The sequence below is a fragment of the Meriones unguiculatus genome, chromosome 15 (genome assembly GCF_030254825.1).
Source record: "Meriones unguiculatus strain TT.TT164.6M chromosome 15, Bangor_MerUng_6.1, whole genome shotgun sequence".
In the NCBI taxonomy this organism is placed as follows: Eukaryota; Metazoa; Chordata; class Mammalia; order Rodentia; family Muridae; genus Meriones; species Meriones unguiculatus.
The window spans coordinates 57,794,929-57,816,156 of record NC_083362.1 but is presented as its reverse complement, the minus strand read 5'-3'; the positions used below and the strand labels follow the sequence as shown (position 1 = coordinate 57,816,156).

General features: G+C 37.7%; 1 protein-coding gene across 1 annotated transcript in view; it reads right to left on the bottom strand.

The window, feature by feature from the left end:
* Vwc2l (von Willebrand factor C domain containing 2 like) overlaps positions 1 to 21,228 on the bottom strand; it is a 171,671-nt gene that overhangs the window by 143,829 nt on the left and 6,614 nt on the right. The window contains exon 3 of the mRNA XM_060368585.1: positions 445 to 574. Within this exon, the coding sequence (XP_060224568.1) occupies positions 445 to 574 (130 nt within the window). The remainder of the gene's footprint in view (positions 1 to 444; positions 575 to 21,228) is intronic.

Sequence of the window (21,228 nt, the reverse complement as noted above, 5' to 3'; positions counted from 1 at the left end):
AATCAAAATACCTGGAATTTGCTCCAATCTCTCTCTGAGGATGCACTATACACCATGAAATTAAAAAAACAAAAAACAAAAATCAAAAAACAAAAAACAAAACTGCTGTGCAGGCTCCAAGATAGAGAGAAGATGAACAGCCACTACAAAAATACGCTACTGTGTTCTCTCTCTAATAATCTCTTTATAAAACAGCAATCAATAATAAGGGTCACAACAATGCCAACCTATGAGAGCTCTAATTCTCAGATGAAAAGCTACTCCATTCACTCATCCCTAGCACATTTTTACTTTAAAGCTTCAGAAAAACATACATGCCATCTCCGTCATTTTGAAAATCTAGAGGCAGGTCTCGGAGGGCTCTTGTACTGAGTGGCGAGCAGGTGTGAAATACTGGCGTCTTTTCCTAACCCCTTCTTGAAAGCTAATACAGGGCATTCTTACCATTTTTGCAGACAGGACAACATTGTTCTGGTTCATAGATTGGGTTGACACACTCAGGAACTGCGCAGTCTGCTACAACACAGTGAACTTCATTGCTGGGCTCACAGCGACACCATTCACATGGAGAGGGCTAGGAACAAATCTCAAATTAGCCCCTTTTCTCCTACTCAAGGCTTGCACATTCATATGCTGTCAGAAGAGAAGACATTAGTGTTTATACCGACTTTCATTCCATTTACCACATGTGATCATTCTGCCCCACAAAGGAAGGCAACCTGCATATCCAAGCCAAGATGTGTTGGGAAGCATAACGCAGGTTTCTGTGAATAGGAAACTGTTCCGCACCACTGTCCTTACCTTGCAGAGCAGTGTTTGGACACAAAACCGTCAAGTGGTTGTTTCCAGATGCGCTGACTGCTTTGCCTTCCTCTGGGGAATGAGGTAATAGTAAAACATATGAAACAATTTGTGCCATTGGTTATTTCGCTTTCTAAGAAAGGTGGATTTCTAGGAAGTGAGAAAATGTTAAGTTCATATCCTGACCATATCCTGACCCTCTTTATGAATGCTTGTTCAGGCAACTTAAGCTCAAATGGCACTTTCTTACTGTGAATGTTACAGAAAATTTTAGCTGGGATCCAAACAACAAGATCCAGCCTCCTGAGATAATTTCCGAGTACCTTATACCTTGCCTGCTTACTTTGAGAAGTGAACTAAAATCAATTGACCTAAAAAGCCACCGTTTAAGCAAGAGTCAAAGGCTCTAAAATCAAAATGAGAAGATAATTAATATAATACAAAGCTGGAAGAAAATTTCAACTTTACAGTACTTACCAACCATGAATGAATAGATTCTCAGTTTTTTTTTTTTTCTAGAAAATGCCAGTGACCCTTTCTTCCTGTATAAATTCTAGCTTTACTTCTTTATGAATTCTAGGATAAAATTCTTCTCCTAGGATAAAAAGTTGGTGCTCTAAGAAGTCACACACTGTCCATGCTTTTCCAACCAAGCTAGTTGCTCTTAGAAACTTTTGTCTGAAGCACGATGCCACAGTTCTATGGCTACAAACTGATCTAATGAAATGCTCTTTCCTCCTCTGTGGTTACTACCCCCAAACTCTGAACTGTTCCTGGTTCTTTCAGAATTGAATTAAGTAATTTGGGTAATCAGTGTTTTCTGACTTAAGTAGTTTGTGAAATAGAAAACAGTGAATTGATTATTTAAAAAAAAAAATGTTTGATCTCCATTTTGTGCTTGAGGAACAATAGCCCAAGAGTAATTGTCTTAGTTTGTGGATTAGTTCATAAAAGCTGTAGTAAAATATTGTTATGTTTTAGTGTGATGGATCAACTTATTGAAGGTAACACTTAGATTCATACCATTTAAGTTTACACAGTATAGAACAATCCATTGCATTATTCTATGCTTTGTCATGCTTTTGAAATGTATTAGTTATTACTATATTAAGGAAGTATATGTTATCAATTTTCTCATTTCTGCCCTAACTCAAATAAAGGAAAATGCATTTAATCCTCATCTCATAGATGACTGACTAGGTTGGCAGACATTCAACAGCTTTTCTAGGTTCTACGGATAAGTACAGGGCAGAGATTTGAAGGTGTAATTGAATTCCACCCTGTCGTTTGAAGCACCATGCACTGTGTCCTCCTCTGAGTAGTTGATATTATGTAATGTTCATACTTGTCCATGTATGCCAGGTCCAGGGAATCCCTGCTAACGCCAGGTCCAGGGAATGACCACTAACATTGGGAACATTGATTTACAGAGGATATAAACTTCTGGTTGAGAAATTTACTTACTTTTGCAGCTAGTGCATAAAATTCCCATGGAAATTTATCAATGGAATTATGAAGTGTAAGAGGGACATTTATCATGTCATTTGGACTGTATTTGGGGAGATTGTGGCATGTTCAAGTTTTGGAGCCTGGATTATGCTTGGTGGTGTCTTGGAGAGAAATGAACAGATGAAGACTAAAATGAATAAATGATAGAGGCTCACCTTGGAATCCCAAGAAGTACTCTTGGGAAGATCTGAGAGTCCAGGGATTTAGTGATAAAACTATACTGAAGATTTTAAAGGGATTTTGAGCAAGGAAAAAATTAGGAAGATAAAACTGTCTTCCTAATTCTTAGTACATCCGAGTTGTCCTTGAGCCTGGGTTATTAATGTTCTATCCCAGAATCTGGTCTTACATCTTTGTGGTCATGCTAGTTCCTCTTTTCCTTTTATTAATATGTTCTTTCAAGTTATCTCTCTTTGCGACCTTATCTTGTCATTCCCCACAGTATGCATCCTCCAGGCTCGGTATGCCCCAGCCCAGTAGGTCCACCCTCCGAACTGCCTTCATGTACCCAGTGTTGAGTCTGTGTTCCAGGACAGTTTGAAGAGTCCTGCCTGCAGCCTCCACAGCCTTCACTTCTTCAGAAATTCTAGCGCTCAGCCTTTAGTCCAATTCAACCCGCTGACTTCTAGTGAGGCCCCTGCCAGCCTTGCCAAGTCTTACTGGCTCTGACCACATTGCCAATCTCTTTCTCAATCTGACTTTCCCGTGGCTTCGGCTTTCCTTGGCATTTTTGAAAAGATGCTTTTTAAACAGTGGTAAGTTAGTAGAATCAACCACTGTGCTACTTTGACATTAAATTCAGATTTTTAAATCCCTCCCACCTTACAGGGTAAACCCGCAAGGTTTGGTGTTTCTGATAAAGAATCACATCTTAAGTGCTGAGCAGCTTACAAATTTTCTTTTATTGGATCCTTCAATGTGACAACTACAGATTACCTAAAAATGCTTCCATAAAATCAAAGATTAAGGAATAAAGCCGTCTTAAGAGGAAACAGAGAATACTGAAATAAGTACATGGGAAAATATTTTTACTACTTTTTTTTATCTTTTCAGAAATAAGAATGGATGGAGCTATTGTCAGCTAAATATTTGGGAAGGAAGATGATGAAATTATATCATTCCAAATTTTTATTTTCTCTTTCAAAGAAATCACAGAGATTTCTTTACTTCTACGAAATATTAAAAAAATATTTTCTATATTTACATTTTCACAAAATGTATTTACAACTATGATTACAGATTATATTTATTTGGTAAGGCACATATTAGATGGCACAAGTACTATATGTGCCTTAGAAATTTGTGATATCTCTAACTTAGTGGTTTGTAATTGTTAGTGTGGGGTTGTAAGCAGGGACTACACAGTTAATCTGTAATTCCCACTGCCACCAAATTCATTGCATCTGTGACAAATGCTGTCCCAGTTGGCCCTAGATTATAAAGGTATCTTGTTCCTGAACTCATATATGTGTATATATTAGATGAATATGATGATAAAGCAAGCAGTGTCTTAGATATTGGCTTAGGTGACTAGAGCGTAAATTTTCTGCCTTGGTAGAAGAATGGGAACCTAGAAGATACCTCTGGTTAAAAATGGTTAGCTTCCAAAGATATTGAAGCTGAAATTGAACTGAAAAGTGACCTGACAATGTTTGGTGAGCAGGGGAATGGATTGGAATCCTGGAAACAGTGTTGTGAATATTACATGACATCTTAAATTGGAAAAGCAGCCTGGGAACCAGAAACATAAGTTATTGGACCAGTAGAATAGCTTTAGACAATTGTCAAATGTTTTCTTTGTGAGAATGTGAGAGCTAAGGTGCCCATCATGGAGGGTCAAAGTAAGATTACAAGACAATATCAATTTGCTCCTGCACGAGGTCAATCCTCTGATTGAACACCATCAAACCTCCTTTTAGTTGAGCATTAATTCCTTTTTGTACATCTAAGGCATGAGCTACATTGGCTAAAAGGTTATTCAGGGTCTGAGCAGTCTGCCCAGTATGACTCATGGCTAATGTCGCGGTGGTAGCTCCAACAGCCGCCAATGAGATGGCAGTAACAATGGCGGCTGTAGTTCCAAGATCCCTTTTCTGTCTGAAGAGAGTCATAGCGTGAGGGGCATCAATGGCCTATGGCAAATGGCTCAACTTGGCTGTCAATGAAAATATGCTGGACTTTGAGTCACTAGCATACAACATGAGAATTTTCCCTGTGCTGCAAATCTGTCTAAACAATTGTCGAGCTATATTTTAGGTAATTGGACTGGAGAATTCGATACTACGATGGAGCAGCTGAGAGTGGCCATTGTCATGGTAAATTCTACCAGAGTGGACGCAGGACTAGCCACAGGATTATCATCATGGATTGCTGCAGCCATGAATCATCTGAAGGAATGGGCCGGCATGGGAGCATTAGCAGGCCTGGTGTTGGTCTCCTTGGTTTGCCTGTGGTATATATGCAAGATTAGAGTCTCACAACAGCGTAATGCAGCCATGACCATTCAGGCCTTTACAGCCATTGAAGCAGGACAGTCTCCCCAAGCATGGTTGGCTACCATAAAAAGCCAAAATGCTACGCTCAGGATGCAAGGCTAAGCACTGCACTCAGGGTCAGCCACTTTCGACCCAGAGAAGAGCATGTCTGATTGCATGTGGGTTGATGCCCCAGGTCCTGCCTCTGAGAAAAAGGTATCAGTCGGGTCTGATGCTCTTTGGGTGGATGACACCTAAATGAACATCAGTACAAAGTCCCAATTTATTTCTAACATCAGAGATCAGACCTCTACTCTTGCCTGATGTGTCTAAAACAAAAAGGGGGAACTGTAGAGAGCTGCGGAATGCCGCGCCTGAAAGATGGAGCTGGTTTCCGCCTTCCACCTTCCCGATGGTGAGTGCTCTCTGTCACGAACAACTCCACATTTGGCTAAGGCTGAGGATCTGGCTTGCTTCCATGTATGTGGACCTATCTGCATTGCCCCCGTGGCAAGCTGGGGTTGGCTACCCAGAGGCTATTTAAGCTGTGGGCTGGCTTTCCCCAGGGTCAGATGATTGTTCAAGGTTCCTGAATAAACTGCATTGAAAAAAAATAGGAAAAAAAAAAGATTACAAGACGATGGCTTAGCATACTGGTTGGTTTGAATTATCTAGGTTTTTATAAAAATGCGAGTTGTTTTTTTTTGTTTTTGTTTTTTTTAACATTCTGAATACCCAAGAAACATTCTTCCATGCCTGAGGAAAACTTTGATATGACAACTGAGTCATCGGGAATTATGGGTGTCTGCAGGTGCCATTGTTCAAAGTGTTCAGGAAGAAATGAGCACTGTCAATGAGGTCGGTCACACAATTTCCAGTCTGCATGTTACAAGAAGCATAGGGAAGCTCCCCGTCTTCTGTCCCCTATGCTTCCTGTTCAAAAGCCACCTTTAGTTCATGGATTTTTTCTATTATTGTTTTTCTTCTTAACATTTTTCATCTGTTCTTTCCTTCTGCCTTCTTAGGTTTTTAAGCTGCTTATACTACATTGTTCAGTTCCGAACTCTCGGCACATAGAAGACATCTTAGCATGACAATAAATATTTAACAAAATCTACAGCTTTGCAGATTTGATGCAGCATCTGTGTTTTCCTCTCTGCCAAGTCACACCTCTCATAACTTTGTCTGTGCTCATCAAATGTGGAAAGGATTTTGACTCATGGGACATTTGCGTTTTATTTAAATATTATAAAGCGCACTTTGAGTGAACAGATCCTTGACTGTGAGTCATGAAAAATCTATTTGGGCCCCAAATATTATGGCAACAGACATAAACTCACTCTGTAAAGGTAATTTTAAATTCATAACATTCATTGTGCCAATCACAGGTGAGTCAATCTCCAAGCACCGCATCGACTAGCTTAGCTAGCAGTAGATGATTATAGGCTTTTATTGCACCAGAAAACACTGTGCTAACTAAATTTAAGGCCTGAGTCTATGCCTGACAACAAGCTAGTCCTACCTATAACATGGGCCTAAATGAACAGTACTTATTTATCACAGTGATTTTAGTATACTATAAAGTACATTACTTTAGCAAAAAAAAAAAAAAAAAAAAAAAAAATCCTGGTTTGAAACATATGCTTTATTTCTCTCTCTCTTTTTTCCAGAAAGGAACAAAATACAAAGCCCAACAAAACACTTCAAACACTTTCTGAATATTCTGAGAAACAGGAACTTGATTCCTGGAAAGGTCTCTGAGAATACTATGAAAGGCTGATGGGCAGACATGAGGATGGTTAGGATATATTCTAGGGTCCAAGTTTTGTTGCAATAACTAAATAAATGACTGAGTGATATCAAGCTTCATGAACTTAGGTTTGTTTCATTTCTTTGATCATGAGCAAAAGTTATCACAGAAAATATAGCTCAGCTCCCTTTAACAAGGCAATCCATTTGAACAACTATTTTTTTTTAAATCTAGTCCCAACAAATGAGAAGCTTGCTTCGTGAAGCACTGTTCTCTTGGAGATAATTTATGGCATAAATTTTATCACTTTATGGAACAAGTCTCATTACTTCCAAACTGGATGAGAAACTTGGACGGCTCTATTTCAAATTTGCTGATGCCTGTCAGGAATCTCACTGTTCACTTCATTAAAATATACATTAAATTACAGAGTTCAGGAGTATTTAGCATCCACTTCTACTTCTGTAGATGGTTATTTGCATGCAGCAGATGTCACCAAATAATCAGCAGACCTGATGGGTTTCAACAGAAACTCACATTCATGTGAAAGAGGACCCATAGCATCTGATTAAAGTTCTCCTTTGTGTTCTTGATCTAATGAGCTTGTGATGACCCCTTCACAGGGTTACTCTATTGACTGCAATGTTTTTGGAATTTTGAGGTAGCAACTCATCAAATTATGGAGATACAACTGGAATTTCTTTAAGAATATTAATGATGCTGAACCCAATAGAAAAACCTGACACAAATCTGAATGACTGTATCTACATATCAATATCTATTAATGCCTATTTATCTTTATCTCATCTATCTATATATCTGTTTATGTTTTTATATATTTACTCTATACATCTATATCTATGTACATTTATACATATCTGGATCTACATAGTTGGATCTTTATATATCTATCTATTTACCTGTATCCATCCACTGGTAACTACAACTATAACTATATAGACATACTCTCCGTATGTCCAACAGCAAATGGGTATGAACATATTATTTAAATGATGAGTTCTATAGCAACAGTTCTGGCTATTTCTGAAGGAGCTCGTGATTTGAAAATATATTATGAGATATTATTGCCAATGTGCCTATCAAAACACATTTCAATTTTGTTGAAAGTAAAAGCATTTTATAAAAATGGTTGTGAAAAGTGTCTTGTTCATGCATTTATAATAAATCAGATAGCTAATAAACTATAATTCAGAAATATGCAAATTCAAAATTTCTTTGTTCCTTACAAATAGTTATCTGCATATATTACATAAAAGGTGAAGCATATAAAGCTACACACAAGAAATTATCCACTCATTCTACTCTCAATGAATGATTACCTAGAAATTAAAATTTAGGCAGGCCTGGCGGTGGTGGTAGCATACACCTTTAATCCCAGCACTTGAGGTGCAGAGGTGGGCCAATATTTGAATTTAAGGCCAGCCTTGTCTACAGAGTGAGTTCCAGGACAGCCAGGGCTACAGAGAAACGCTGTTTCAAAATCAACAAACAAAATAAGGTTTTATGCAGGTGTGTTTTGATATTTTAACCAAAATAGTTTTATCGGAATAATTACTAGTATTATTGTAATGAAAACTAAATTTTATTTTTATTTTACCTGAGCTTAAGGAAGATTTTAAAAAATCAGAAAACAGATGAAATGTAAATCTTAAACTTATTAATTATCAAGCACAAAGAAGATTTTTTGAAAACTTCAGCATTATAATACGACAGTAACATTATTTTAAATGTACGTTGTTTCCCTGAAAGGTTTTTCACTGAAAAACAGTGAACATTTTTGGCGTGTTTTAAAGTATTTTGCATTTTTGAGAATTAACAGAATCTATTTTGATTATATTTACGCACTCCCTTCCCCTTCAAGTCCCCCAGATCCATCCCGAGCTCCTTCCCCACGACTTTACCCTACTCTTTTTAACAAAGAATAATAACTGATGAACTCCAGTGACATTTTGATTTGATACCGCATATTCTGATAAATGGATATGTAGAACCAATGAATTTTTTTAAAAAAAATCCATGACCAAAATTCAGCTTTTTTGAATTGTGAATAGGTTCCAGGAAAACAGAACATAGAAAAGGAAAGTGTAACTAAAGTGTAGAGTTCAGTTGCAGTAGCAGGTTATGCTTTGGATAGGCAAAGTAAACTTATCAACAAAATGTCAGGAAGAGTTTTTTCTTCTTTTAAGTTGCCACTAAGATCTTCAGATGAGAATCTGCAAGTATGGAGAAAGGTCACAGTAGAGATTTGTGAAGTGTCACAGTGATACCCGTGAAGTAGCCTAGGGAGGCAGCAGTCAAGGTCCCTTCCCAAAAAGCTGGTGGGAAGCTACATGAACATCCCATGACAATGGGACTGAGCGTGCTCATCAGGGCCTGGATATCCCTGTAATGAAGATGCCTGACGGACCACACATTTATGCAACTGAGAAAAGGTACGCAGCTGCATAACTTCAAAATGTTCCTGATGGCACTGCAGAGGACAGATTATTCATATTGGCTGAGGAGCAGTCACTGACAGGAACATTAAAACAAAATCCCAATATAGTTATGGGAGAAGATGAGGCCATGAGAATTCTATACTCTGAAAGACTCATGTAAGAAACAAATGCCACCAGCACCATTTTACTGAACCACTGAAAGGGAGTGATGCAAAAAAAAAAAAAAATTGTAGATTAACACAGCCAGCTAGCATTGAATCACTGACAGAGAATCCTTTAGAATCTAAGAGGTGGGTGACTATACCTGTTGCACTGGGAAATCTAGATGACTTCCTAAGAACTCTTTGCCACGGTCTCAGTTTTCTTTTTTTTTTAATTAAATTTTTATTTTTTTATTTTAATTATAGTTTATTCATTTTGTATCTTAGCTGTAGCGCCCTCCCACCTCCCCTCCCAATCCCACCCTCTCTCCATTATCTCCTCCAATTCCCCTCTCCAAGTCCACGGATACGGGAGTTCCTCTTCCCTTCCCATCTGACCCTAGCTTATCCAGTCTCATCTGAACTGGCTGCATTGTCCTCCTCTGTGGCCTGGCAAGGCTGCTTCCCCCTCAGGGGGAGGTGGTCAAAGAGCTAGCCACTGAGTTCAGGTCAGAGACAGTCCCTGTTCCCCTTTCTAGGTTACTCAGTTGGACACTGAACTGCCACGGGCTACATCTGAGCAGGGGTTCTAGGTTATATCCATGAATGGTCCTTGGTTGGAGTATGAGTCTCAGAAAAGACCCCTGTGCCCAGAAATTTTGGTTCTGTTGCTCTCTTTGTGGAGCTCCTTTCCTCTCCCGGTCTTACTATCGCCCCATTCTTTCCTAAGTTTCCCAGTCTCAGTTTTCTTCAGGCAAAGATTTTCTAAAAGTTGAGTTATTTTCTTCCTATTCAATTTAGTAATAAAATTGTATGTGGATGAAGAGTAGTAATTAAAAGTTAATTATATTAAGTGCTTTATAATTGTTAACACTGAAATATATCATGGTTCCAATTGTAAGGCCAAACAGTTCCCTCATGAATTTTATAGTTCATTTTTTCACACTTAGTTCATAACTTACCCATTCTAAGAAAATATATGGGGAAGGCTTATGGTCAATGAAACCGAAGTGCATTTTAATTAACAAAATCTTGACTGAGAATTTTCTTGACAAACTCCCAGGCATTAGCATGTAATTTTATAAACTTCTATGGCTGTTGTCTGTGCTGTCTGCCTGTGGGCTACGGCTTTGCGATAATATAGAATGGACACCTGGTGTCCTCCAGGACACCTGGAGGAGTTCTGCCATCACATTCACTGTTCTGTACCATCAACGGATTAACCTTCTTCAGCGTGGGCTTTCTCGTTTTTAAGAAGGGGCTGATAAACATGTAATCTTTTTAAAAGTTTCTCTTCTATTACCGTTTATTAGTTTACTTTGGATGTGTTCTGTGAGGTGTGTGTGCCACAGAGTACATGTAAAAGTCAGAAAACAATTTGCAGAAGTCAGTTGCTTTCCCCTCAACATTGCTTTAGTTTTCTCACTGGATTGCAAGGGAGCAGGTAATGCAGTATGTGGAAAGGCAGGCCGCCTGTCCAGCTTTGGCCTGGTTTTCACCATAGCTCCCAACTGAATAATGGTTCTCCTTCTCCCACATCCCATGCAACAATCTGAAATGCTTTTGAGTTTCTCAGGAGAGTATGCAGCTCCTAGATCATTTAATTATATCATGACATAATGTGCTGGTCAGTGATGGCATATGATCCCAGCACTTGGGAGGCAGAGGCAGGTGGACCTCTGTGAATTCAAGGCCAGACTGGTCTACAGAGCGAGTTCAATGACAGCCAGGACCATACAGAGAAACCCTGTTTTAAAAACAAACAAACGAAACAAAAATAAACCAAAATCAAATACTATTAGTACTAATACTAATTAATAAATAAAATAATATACTGATTTCAATTACAAATTACTTGAAATGTTCAGTTTGTGAAAAAAGACATCACTCAGAGTTTTGAAAGCCATCCAAACATGTTGCAGACTCTTACATGTTGGAATGTTTGCATAAGTAAGTAGGTTAAGAATGATTTTGGGTAACACATTTAGACAGTTAAATAAGTTCTTATTTACCAAAACCTTTAATACGTCATCAGATTCTTTGTAAAAAGAGATTTTTGAAAGAGAAAGATAGCTTTGGCTCACAGTTGTTGGGAGTCTTGATTTTCGTATCTTCCAGTTTTAATGCGAATGTCCTAGAGTCTCATTAACAGAAGGAATATTCTTCATGATTGTCCTTTTTCTCCTTAATGAAGCTTTCTAAATCTCAGCAGTCAAAGGTTTGTTATTTTAGCAGGGGTTTATTTTTAATGATGGAGGAAAATTAAAGTTAGACTGAACAATTTTAATTTCCCCTGTCTTACTTAGGAGGAGGCATGGAAACCAGTAAGGAATGAATGTAAGTGGACTTTCATGGTTGCTGATATGATATTTTTTTACTTAATACCTCTGTGTGTATTACATGCATATATGACATATATGTGTTTGTGTGTGTGCACAGTGTGTGGATGTCAGAAGACAACCTCAAGAGCTTGTCCTCACCTTCTTGCTCTTCTCTTGCTCTTGTATGGCAGGCTAGCCTTCCTGCCAGAGAGCTTTTTTTGTCTCCACTACCCATATCACTTCAGGAATCCTGCTGGGATTATAGACACATTGTGATGCTTCTGGCTTTTATATGAGTTCTGGGGATTTGAACTCATGATCTCACAGTTGTGTGGCAAGTGCTTTACCTACTGAACCATCTCACCAGCTTCAACATGTAAAAAGATTTCTAAAACATCAAAATTTGCAAAAATAATCCTGCTTAGCCCTGTTTATGTATGTCTTGACAAGGAGGATTTTAAAATAAAGCCGACTTAGCCCTGCAAAAGGTTAATTAGGAAACAGTTTTATGCATGTTGCCAATTTGCTGTATTCTATAAAAAAAGTATGGACTAAAGATTCAATGACTTATAATTGAATTCTCAACAATAAAGGAAACATGTATGTGTATATATATTATGTCTATGTATAGTAGCTATATTGATAATGTGCATCTCTTGCAGCATGTCTTACAGAGAACTTACCATGCTGATAAGGTTCAGTAGAAACAGAACTAGAGTGAGAGTGAGAAATGGCATCTTGAATTGTCAGTCTTGGAAATCTCTATTTTATGTGACAAGAAAAAAAAAAAACAACAGTTTTCTTTGAATGCAGTTTGGAAAACGTGGATAAATACATAAATAATTCAGTGCGAAAATGTACTTGTAAAACCACTTAAAATCTGACTATTGTTGTTTGTGTTTATGTCGGGCACTGACCTGATTTTGTTCATTTCTTCTACCCATGCCCTCAGTCTGCCTCTTATCTGCCCTCTGTCTGACCTGACTGCCACACCTGATCTTTATGCTATCGGCTGGAATCATGTTCCCTCCTTGTTTTGTCATTCTATTCCTTAATGCTCGGCCACTCCTGTTGGTTCATTTCTCTCTGTTTCTGATTTTTTTCAAGAACTTTTCAGTTTTTTTCTAAAATTCTTTTGATTCTTCAACATCTCCCATCAAGCTACTTTGCTTTAGCTTTGAAATGTAATCTCTCCTTTCTGTATTCAAATTCTATAGCAATCATAAGAAGGCATTGCTGTCATTGGCATTTATACCACTCCTGACGAAAACCTTGATGTCTTTGTTATTTTGATACCTTTATCACCATAGTGGAATCAGAGTGTTGACTATGACAACTGAGTTTTAAGAATGCAATGATTAATTGATACCTACATAGACTATTTGCATACCTTTGCTTATTAATGCAACACTAAATATACAAGTATTATATTAAAATATAACATTCAACATGTTTTACAATCAAAGGGGAATAGAAGGGAATAAAAGGATGGATCTTTTCTAAATCTTTCTTCTTCACATTATCTGACAATAAATGGAATTACAATTGAATACCAATGAAAAGAGCACAGCTATACTCTTTGGAATGAACTATACAAAGAAATATGGCTTAATGTATCTGCTGTTAAGCACACACAGTAAGTAGGAAAATCTGTGTGTCCTTTTAAATTTTCAAGTTTGAAAAGTAAAAGTTTAGTCTACTCTCAGGTTTAACATTATCCGTCTCTATCAGGCCCAGGAAGGAAGGTTGTGACAATATGAAAACAGAACAACTGGGAAACAGAACTGTAGGTCATCAACCAACAACTTTCTCTTTAGAGAGCTGTAGTGTTTTGGGACACCTCAGAAGGAACCACAGACAGCATATAAATGAATAAGCATGGCTGTTTCCAATAAGAGTTTATTAACAAAACATTGTGGATTTTCTTTGGTCATGGTCTGTAGTTTACCACCTCTGGTCTTAGATTATTGGTAATACAAAACTAGCATTAATATTACTATTATCTTTGTCTTGAAAAATCATTTCTCAACTGGACTATTTTATGCAATACAGATTTATAACTTATTGTAAGTAATAACACAGGCACAATTTTGGTAATTTCAAAAAGAATGAAGAGACTAGCTGAGATAGATTGGTTTTTCTTCATTATTTGCCCCTCTCTATCAAACAACAGAATTAGACTTAATTCATTAAGAGGTTATCTCTTAAATTGCATTTGATGTTGTATGAGCTTGAAGAAGTTAATAGATGTCTGAGAGAAAGATGTATTCTACTGTCACAAAAACGTGATTTTTTTTTTAAATTAAGTTATGGGCTAATGGCAATGGTAGTAAAATGTCAGTGGGCCTTTATCAATTGTTTCTTGTGTGTCAAGTAATATCTCCTGTGACTTTTATCTGGGACACTTGGACACTGAGACAAAAAAAGAAAGAAAGTGTGCCTAAGTGATACGGCAGCTCAGTGGTAAAGCTTGTTTTACAAGCCACTTTACCCAACAGTTGAGTTGAGAGATCCAAGCTAGCTCTTGGGCCTTGCAAGCATATTGTGGTTTTGTATGTTTGTTTTGTTTTGTTTTGTCAGCAAATTTCTGCCTTGCACTAAATTGTAGGGATGGATTGTTAGAGCACACAAAAGCTTGTGACTTCATGGTATTAAACACAAGACTGTCTCTAGGCTGGCCAGGAGTCGGTATGGAACATAAACATATCCAGCAGTGGTACTGTGCATCTCTAACGGGTCCGTTGAGATACACTATTTCTCCAACTTTGGGTGAAATGAAAAATATTGGAAACTGTTACTAAGGAGTTTCACATGAGATGACAACAAAATGGTCTGTGAGAGTCTAGATCATTAGAGGGATAGTCAAGGCTGGGAAAACAGCATGAACTGGAAAGGATTAGCATCGCTCCTGAGATTTAAACAACGTAAAAATCAAGACGACGGTGGAAGGAGTCAAGGAGTTTAAATGCCTGCTTCATCTCTTCCAAAGGGACTGAGTGTAACGACAAGTTCCATACCTACTAATGGCCAGCTGAGCGACAGTCTTGTGTTTAATGCCACGGAGTGCTCCAACAATCCATTCCTACAATTTAGTGCAAGGCAGAAACTTACTGAGAAAAAAATTTCTCCTCCCTCATTGCGTTTGCTTTAAAAATTTTAAAAATATATGTCAAAAGCACCTGTTTTAATTTCTTTGTTACTTCACAGTGTAAGGTTGTTTCAGTAAAAAATATTATAAGTAGAATCTAATATATGAATATCTTTATAAATATATTTACATACTTTTAAGTAAAAATACATTTAAATATTAAAGTATGATATATACATATATTTAACCGATAAAATTTGGTCTAATTACAGAACTTTTCACTTTAAAGAGGATGTATCCTTTCTCTCACAGGCTTTGTAAACATAGGCTTGTGTCACAAATTGTATCCAATCTGAATCAAAGATAGAGTTTAGATGTGCCAATATTTTATATTCTTCTTGTGTACTTGTAACTCTGGGTTGCCGTGGTGACAAGTCCTGATATCACATTTTTTAAATAATTTTTATTATTTTATATTGATCACAGGTTATTTACTTTGTATCCCAGCTGTAGTCCCCTCCCTCATTCCCTCCCAATCTCACCCTCCCTCCCTTATCTCCTCCCTGCCACTTTCTAAGTCCAATAATAGGGGAGGTCCTCCTCCCATTCCATCTGAACCTAGCTTAACAGGTATCTTCAGGACCGGCTGCAATGTCCTCCTCTGTGGCCTACCCTGGCTGCTCCTCCCTTGGTGGGGGGGGGGTCAAAGAGCCAGCCATTGAGCTCATGTCAGAAATTGTCCCTTGTTCCCCTTATTAGGGATACCCACTTAGATACTGAGCTACCATGGCCACAGGGGTCTTCTATGAGACTGTTTCTCCAACCAAGGACCATGTATGGATATAACCTAAAATCCCTGCTCAGATGTAGCCCATGGTAGCTGATATCACATTTCTATAGACAATTGGCTGAAATAACAACTATTTATTGGAAGAAAACATGCAAATTGGCTTGAGTTTTCTTATTAAATGTGAAAGTAGTAAAATATGGTGAAAGACCACAGGAAAGTGATATATTTCCTGCTTTTGAAAATAATGAACTGTGGCTTTATCTTATTTCTATGAAGTTTTGGTTAGTCTTCATATTATCATTTATACAACCAAGAGGTTTTACAAACAATTTTTTTTTTATGAAATTAAAGTTCCAGGGTCAGTAAGAAGACCCTGGAATAATCATATACACACACACAATTATATACATATGGACCATAATATTTACCTTTTTATAAATCTATATAAACAGAATAAGAATTCTGATAGAGAAATCATTTTAAAACTTATACCCAAATACTGTTTAATGAGAGAGGTACTTTTTTGCGTATGTATATAATGTGTGTTTGGATATGATGATGTATCTGTGTTTGCATCTGTGCAGTATGTATGTGGAGGGCTGAAGTTGAAATCAGGAGTCTTTCTTTACTGTTCTTTTTATTCCTTCAGAAAGAGTCTCTCAGTTGAACCCATCTAGATGGCTAATCTAGGTAGCTAGAGTGTGCCCAGGATGGCCTGGCTCTGCCTACCACGTGCTGGATTTTGGTTAGATCACTAAACCTGTGATTTGAACTCCAGTCCTGAGAGTTAAGCTGTGGGCATTTTAAGCACCCAGCCAACTTCCCAGCAACTCCCCTTCTTTTTTCCAGACAGAGTCCCAGGCATTCCAGGCTGGGTTCAAGTTCTTTATGCTGCTGAGGATGACCTTTTACCCCCAGTGCTCCGGCTCCCGCCTCCCAAATGCTGTGATTACAGGCAATGCGTCTTCATGCCCGATTTTAAAAGACACATTTTAATAGTTGTGATTGCATAATAAATTGAGATGTAATACTATACCCTTGAAATTATTGACAGTGTTATGATTAGGAGATGTATGTGGTGACATTTTCATTTTGATTCTATAGACAGAAAGATCAAGAGTTCATAGACAGATGGAACAATATGGAGAAAATAATGAGTTTCATTCAATGCACTTTACCACTTTTAGGCTACTTTTTACCAGCACAGAATAAGGTCATCTGAGTTTTTTTGTTTTTTTTTTAAGGTTGTGAATGGCTTTCTTAGGCCCTTTAGTATTTTCTTCATTTTTTTCATGATGTCATTAAACCCTTATGAAGATAACTTTATTGTGATGTGCTTTGTGGAAGACTAGAGACAAGGAGAACTTCAATAGAGGTGTGTCAGAATGAAATTACTGATGCTAATCAGGAGCAATGATAAAGTCCAAAGTGCAGACTCTAAAATAAGCAGGTCCTCAATTAATAAGAGCCATTGTTTGAGACAGCAAGCCCTGTGATTCTCCATTGGCTCTTACTCGTTTGTGTCAAGCCTTTCCTTGAAAGCTACATAAGGGAAAAACAAACCAAACAAAATATTGATAGGTATTTCTTGTGCTGTCTTTCATGAGACACACTTTACTGCCCGATAGCTAGATCAAGAAGTAGCAAAACAGAATAAAAATTTAAAAAATGTGGTCAGGACTCTCAGGAGTAGAAATAAAAGATTCAACTTATCTTCAAATAGAAATATTTCAAAAAAGGTAAGAACACATATGCACACACATAGGCATGTAGACACATACACACACTCACACACATATCAATGTGTGTATGGCGCAATTTTAATGAAGACTGTAGGGAATTTGAATATTAATCTGCAGAATTTGTACAAAATATGTGGACTAGAGAGGAAACAAGAGTATGTTAACATCTTGCAGTGTTTTGGTGGGTAAAAGCACAATTAAAAATAGGCAGGCTTTTAATACATACAACTGGAGATTGAATTTAAAGGAGTGACCGCAAGGCAGACCTTCTCTCTTGTCCTTTGAACTACTGTTGTATTAATAAGAAATGGGAGGAATGGCTACAGACTTTTCAGAGCTGACTCCAGTAAGCTCCTAAAAGTGACATACTCTGCAAAGCTCAGACCTGGCTGTAAATCCAACACCAGCCTCCATGGGCACAGGACACAGGCATCCGGTCCCAAATCTCTGATGTCATACTTATCACACATTTACAGCCATTAATAGTAGCATCTTCCAATAGAAAGGACAGTGGTAAATTTTACTGGGTGGGTATGAGAAACTCATACAGTCCACCCGTATGCTACCTACGCACATGCTAAAAGATTGTATTCCAAAAATGAAAATCAGGAGAGGACTTTTACTGCAACTGGGATATTTTACCTACTTGAAAATCATTTATTCATAGGAATCCATTCTCTTGTTCTGGGAATTTTAAAAAACATGAATTTTTTTAAAATAAATATTATCTTTTTTTTCCTTGGGCTTAGCATATTTTGTGAAATTTTTAAAAATTCAAGTACATTTTTATAAGAAAAGGCAGCACAATGGATTTCACAAAACTCTTTTCAAAAAACTGTCTTCCAATCTCTGAAATTAAGTAGAGGGTCCCTAATTACAAAGACATAAAGCCTTGGTGAAGGCTTCCACTAGGAGTCTGGGTATTCTGGCTGCTCAATACCTGCTGAAGCTGTGCTTTGTGTAAGCAGCATCAGTGAATCACTCTGTCACCTGGCAGTAACTAAAGACGAAAAGCTATACCTAAACTCACTTGAAGATCATCTTCTTGTTCAAAGGCCCAGCGTATCCTGCAAATCAGAAAAGGTAATTCTCGGAGCTAACAGTTACTCTAATCCTCTTCACAAAAACCTTAGTCATCTTTGTTACATAAAACTATGCTTTCTCCCTGGACTGCCTTTAGACAGTATCTTTATATCCCTTGGAGACTCTACTAGTCATTTGTTGAGACTATGTAAACTTTCTAACAGATAACATTTTTTAAAAATGGCATGGTCTCAGCATCTACCCATTTCAGTTATTGAAATCAATTCAACATACATACTTCTGCAAATACGCTTTCTGACTGTGTTTACCTTGTAGTAAAACATTCCTCGGATACATTGCCTCTCATAGGAGCTGGTATGATAGCAGATGACTACGGTGTAGTGTATTGGCTTTTTTCAGGCTGTTATCAATCAGATCCCTCAGCTGAAATTTCCCTCCAGGTTTGATTTGCCACTTCTTTGACAAAGCAGGTCCCCAAACCAATCACCTCCCAATTTTTCTCCACATTGAAAACTAATCAGACAACAAACACATCTCTCAAATATAATTTGAAAAAATATTTCCAAATTAAGTATTTTAATAGGTAGAATGTTATATTAGGCATTATTATGTTATAATATTAGGCATTAATTATTATTGATTACTATGGGAAACTAGTTAATGCAGAGCTGGGATTTTTATCTCCTAGTGAATGTACCCATTAACAAGCTAGGGCAATTCTGAATCCAACTGGTATCCACTTTTTTTTTTTAATGGATATGATGATTTGGCAAAACATTCTGAGTTGAATAATTTTATTTCCTCTAATTAATTCCTCAGGATTTAAATACTAAGTGTAAAATTCAGGGCATAAACAAGGCAGGTTACCACATCATGAAAATGTTTTGTTGTTGTTGAGGTTAACAACATACATAAAAAAAATGTGTACCAGAGAGAATGTTTATACTAAATCTTTCAAACATAAAAATAGGAAGTAGGTCTTATCAGTTGTCTCTGTCCACTAATAAGAATAGCACAAAAGTCACTCCCGACAGGGAAGGAAGAACCTGGAACAAACTGAAAACTAGATTTGGGGCATTGGGCATTGACTGCAGAGAATCACTTCAAAGTGAAAATGGGCTCTCCTAAAGCTGACACCCCTTTCAGATGCGTGTAGACTAACTGCCAGTGTATGACCTGAAACTAAATTAGTACAAGTTTTAAAGTATAAAGAAATATCCACAAAGGGCTAACTCTATCAGTGTGAGGGTTATAAAAATACTGTGCAAAATAAGGAATTATTTCTCCTTTGGACAACTCTGAATACGATGGTGAAGCATGAAGCTGAGGCAGACCTTTACATTTCTAACGAATGTTTTCTCTGTGTGCCATTATATAAGCTGTTATAATTTATTACTTATAAGCTTTATTTATTAAATAGTAGGTTCTGGTTCCATGTTGGTTGGGTAATCATCAAAACAAAAGGCGAGAGAACCTTTAAGTTACCTTCCTCTTAGTCCAACATTACCAGAATACTGGGGAGTTGCGAGGTTTCCAGATGAGCACAGAGGCATCTGTTTCCAACACCTGCACCAGCAGCTGGAGAAAGTTCTAGCAGCCTTTACAAAGAGCACTGTCCTTCCCATCAGAACACGTGTAGGTAGGTCTGCACTTGAGTTTACTGATCAGAAAAGACGGAAGTGCAACAGGATCCTTAGCATTCACTCAGAAAGAAACCTCACCACTAAGACCCTAGATCGGAGAGATGACTATACATCCAGGATCTGCTTCAGGAAGCAGTGGAGAGAGACATCAGGCAGCACAAGCAAGTCGGAAGTGAATGTTTCTCTTGGGATATGTCATTTTGGGTTGCCTGGGGACTGCCCTTTCTAAACTGTAGAGACTGAACTAGAATCAAGGTAGTCTCATCATTCTCTTTGCTTTTGCATGTTCAATCATGACCTGGCTCATTAAGACATTTACCAAAACAACAACAAAACAAAAAAGAACAGTCAGTGCCTGTTGTGCTGCTTTCATGATTCTTAAGATTAGAAATAAAGGATAAAAGGGAAAACCACTATTCATAGTCTCAAAGGGATCTTTGAGTTCTTGTGTTGGAAGAAACATGTGTTCTGGTAGAAGGATCAGGTGGCTCCATCTTACATGTCTTATCACCATGAGATAGAGGCAGTCAAGGAGAGAGGAGGGGAACTGAGCGGGCAGGGTTCCCGCCTCTCTCATTTTTAGCTGTAATGACATTAGGTAAATTTGTGAACTGATGCTTTGATTTTCTTATCTGGAAGTTGCTTAGCAGGTGATCAAAATGGGCAACAATAAAGTAAAAAACAATGAAAATGCATCCCTCCCTGCGGAATGGCACAGATGAAGACACAGGGCAGAATTTCTGACAGTGAGGGATTCAGAGACGCTCATGAGCCAAATCTAGAGCAGTGGTTCCCAACCTGTGAGTCGTGACTCCCTTGGGAGTAGCATGATTCTCTCACAGGGGTCACATATCAGATATCCTATCTATATCACATATTCACATTAAGAGTCATAACAGGCCAGGTGTAGTGGCACACGCCTGTAATCCCAGCAGACAAGAGGCAGATCTCTGTGAGTTTGAGGCCAGCCTTCTCTAAAAAGCAAGTCTAGGAAGTCAAGGCTACATAGAAACCCTGTCTCAAAAAACAAAACAAAACAAAACAAGTCATAACAGTATCAAAACTATAAAGTAGTAAAGAAAATCCTTTCATATACTTTCATGGTTGGGAGTTACTGCAAAATAAAGAACTGTATTAAAGCGTTGCAGTACTAGGGATGTTGAGAATCACTGCTCCAGATTTTCCATAGGAAGTCAGATACCACCCTGAGTATCCTAGTACTTGTCTCCTCACACATGCCAGTAATCTTGAAGTTTTCTTTTAAAATTTTCTAATGTGTTTTTGAAATTTTCATACATGAGAACTGTATTAGAAAGGAATTTTTTTCCCCCAGGAGTGTTTATAATTTTGAAAATTTCCAGTGTACCTCTCTTCTCAAGCCTATTTAGATCTAATCTTAAATGCCGCTCTAGTTTCTGTCCTCTAACTTTAGCGCCCACTCACAGTTACTGCTCCTTTGTCACTCAG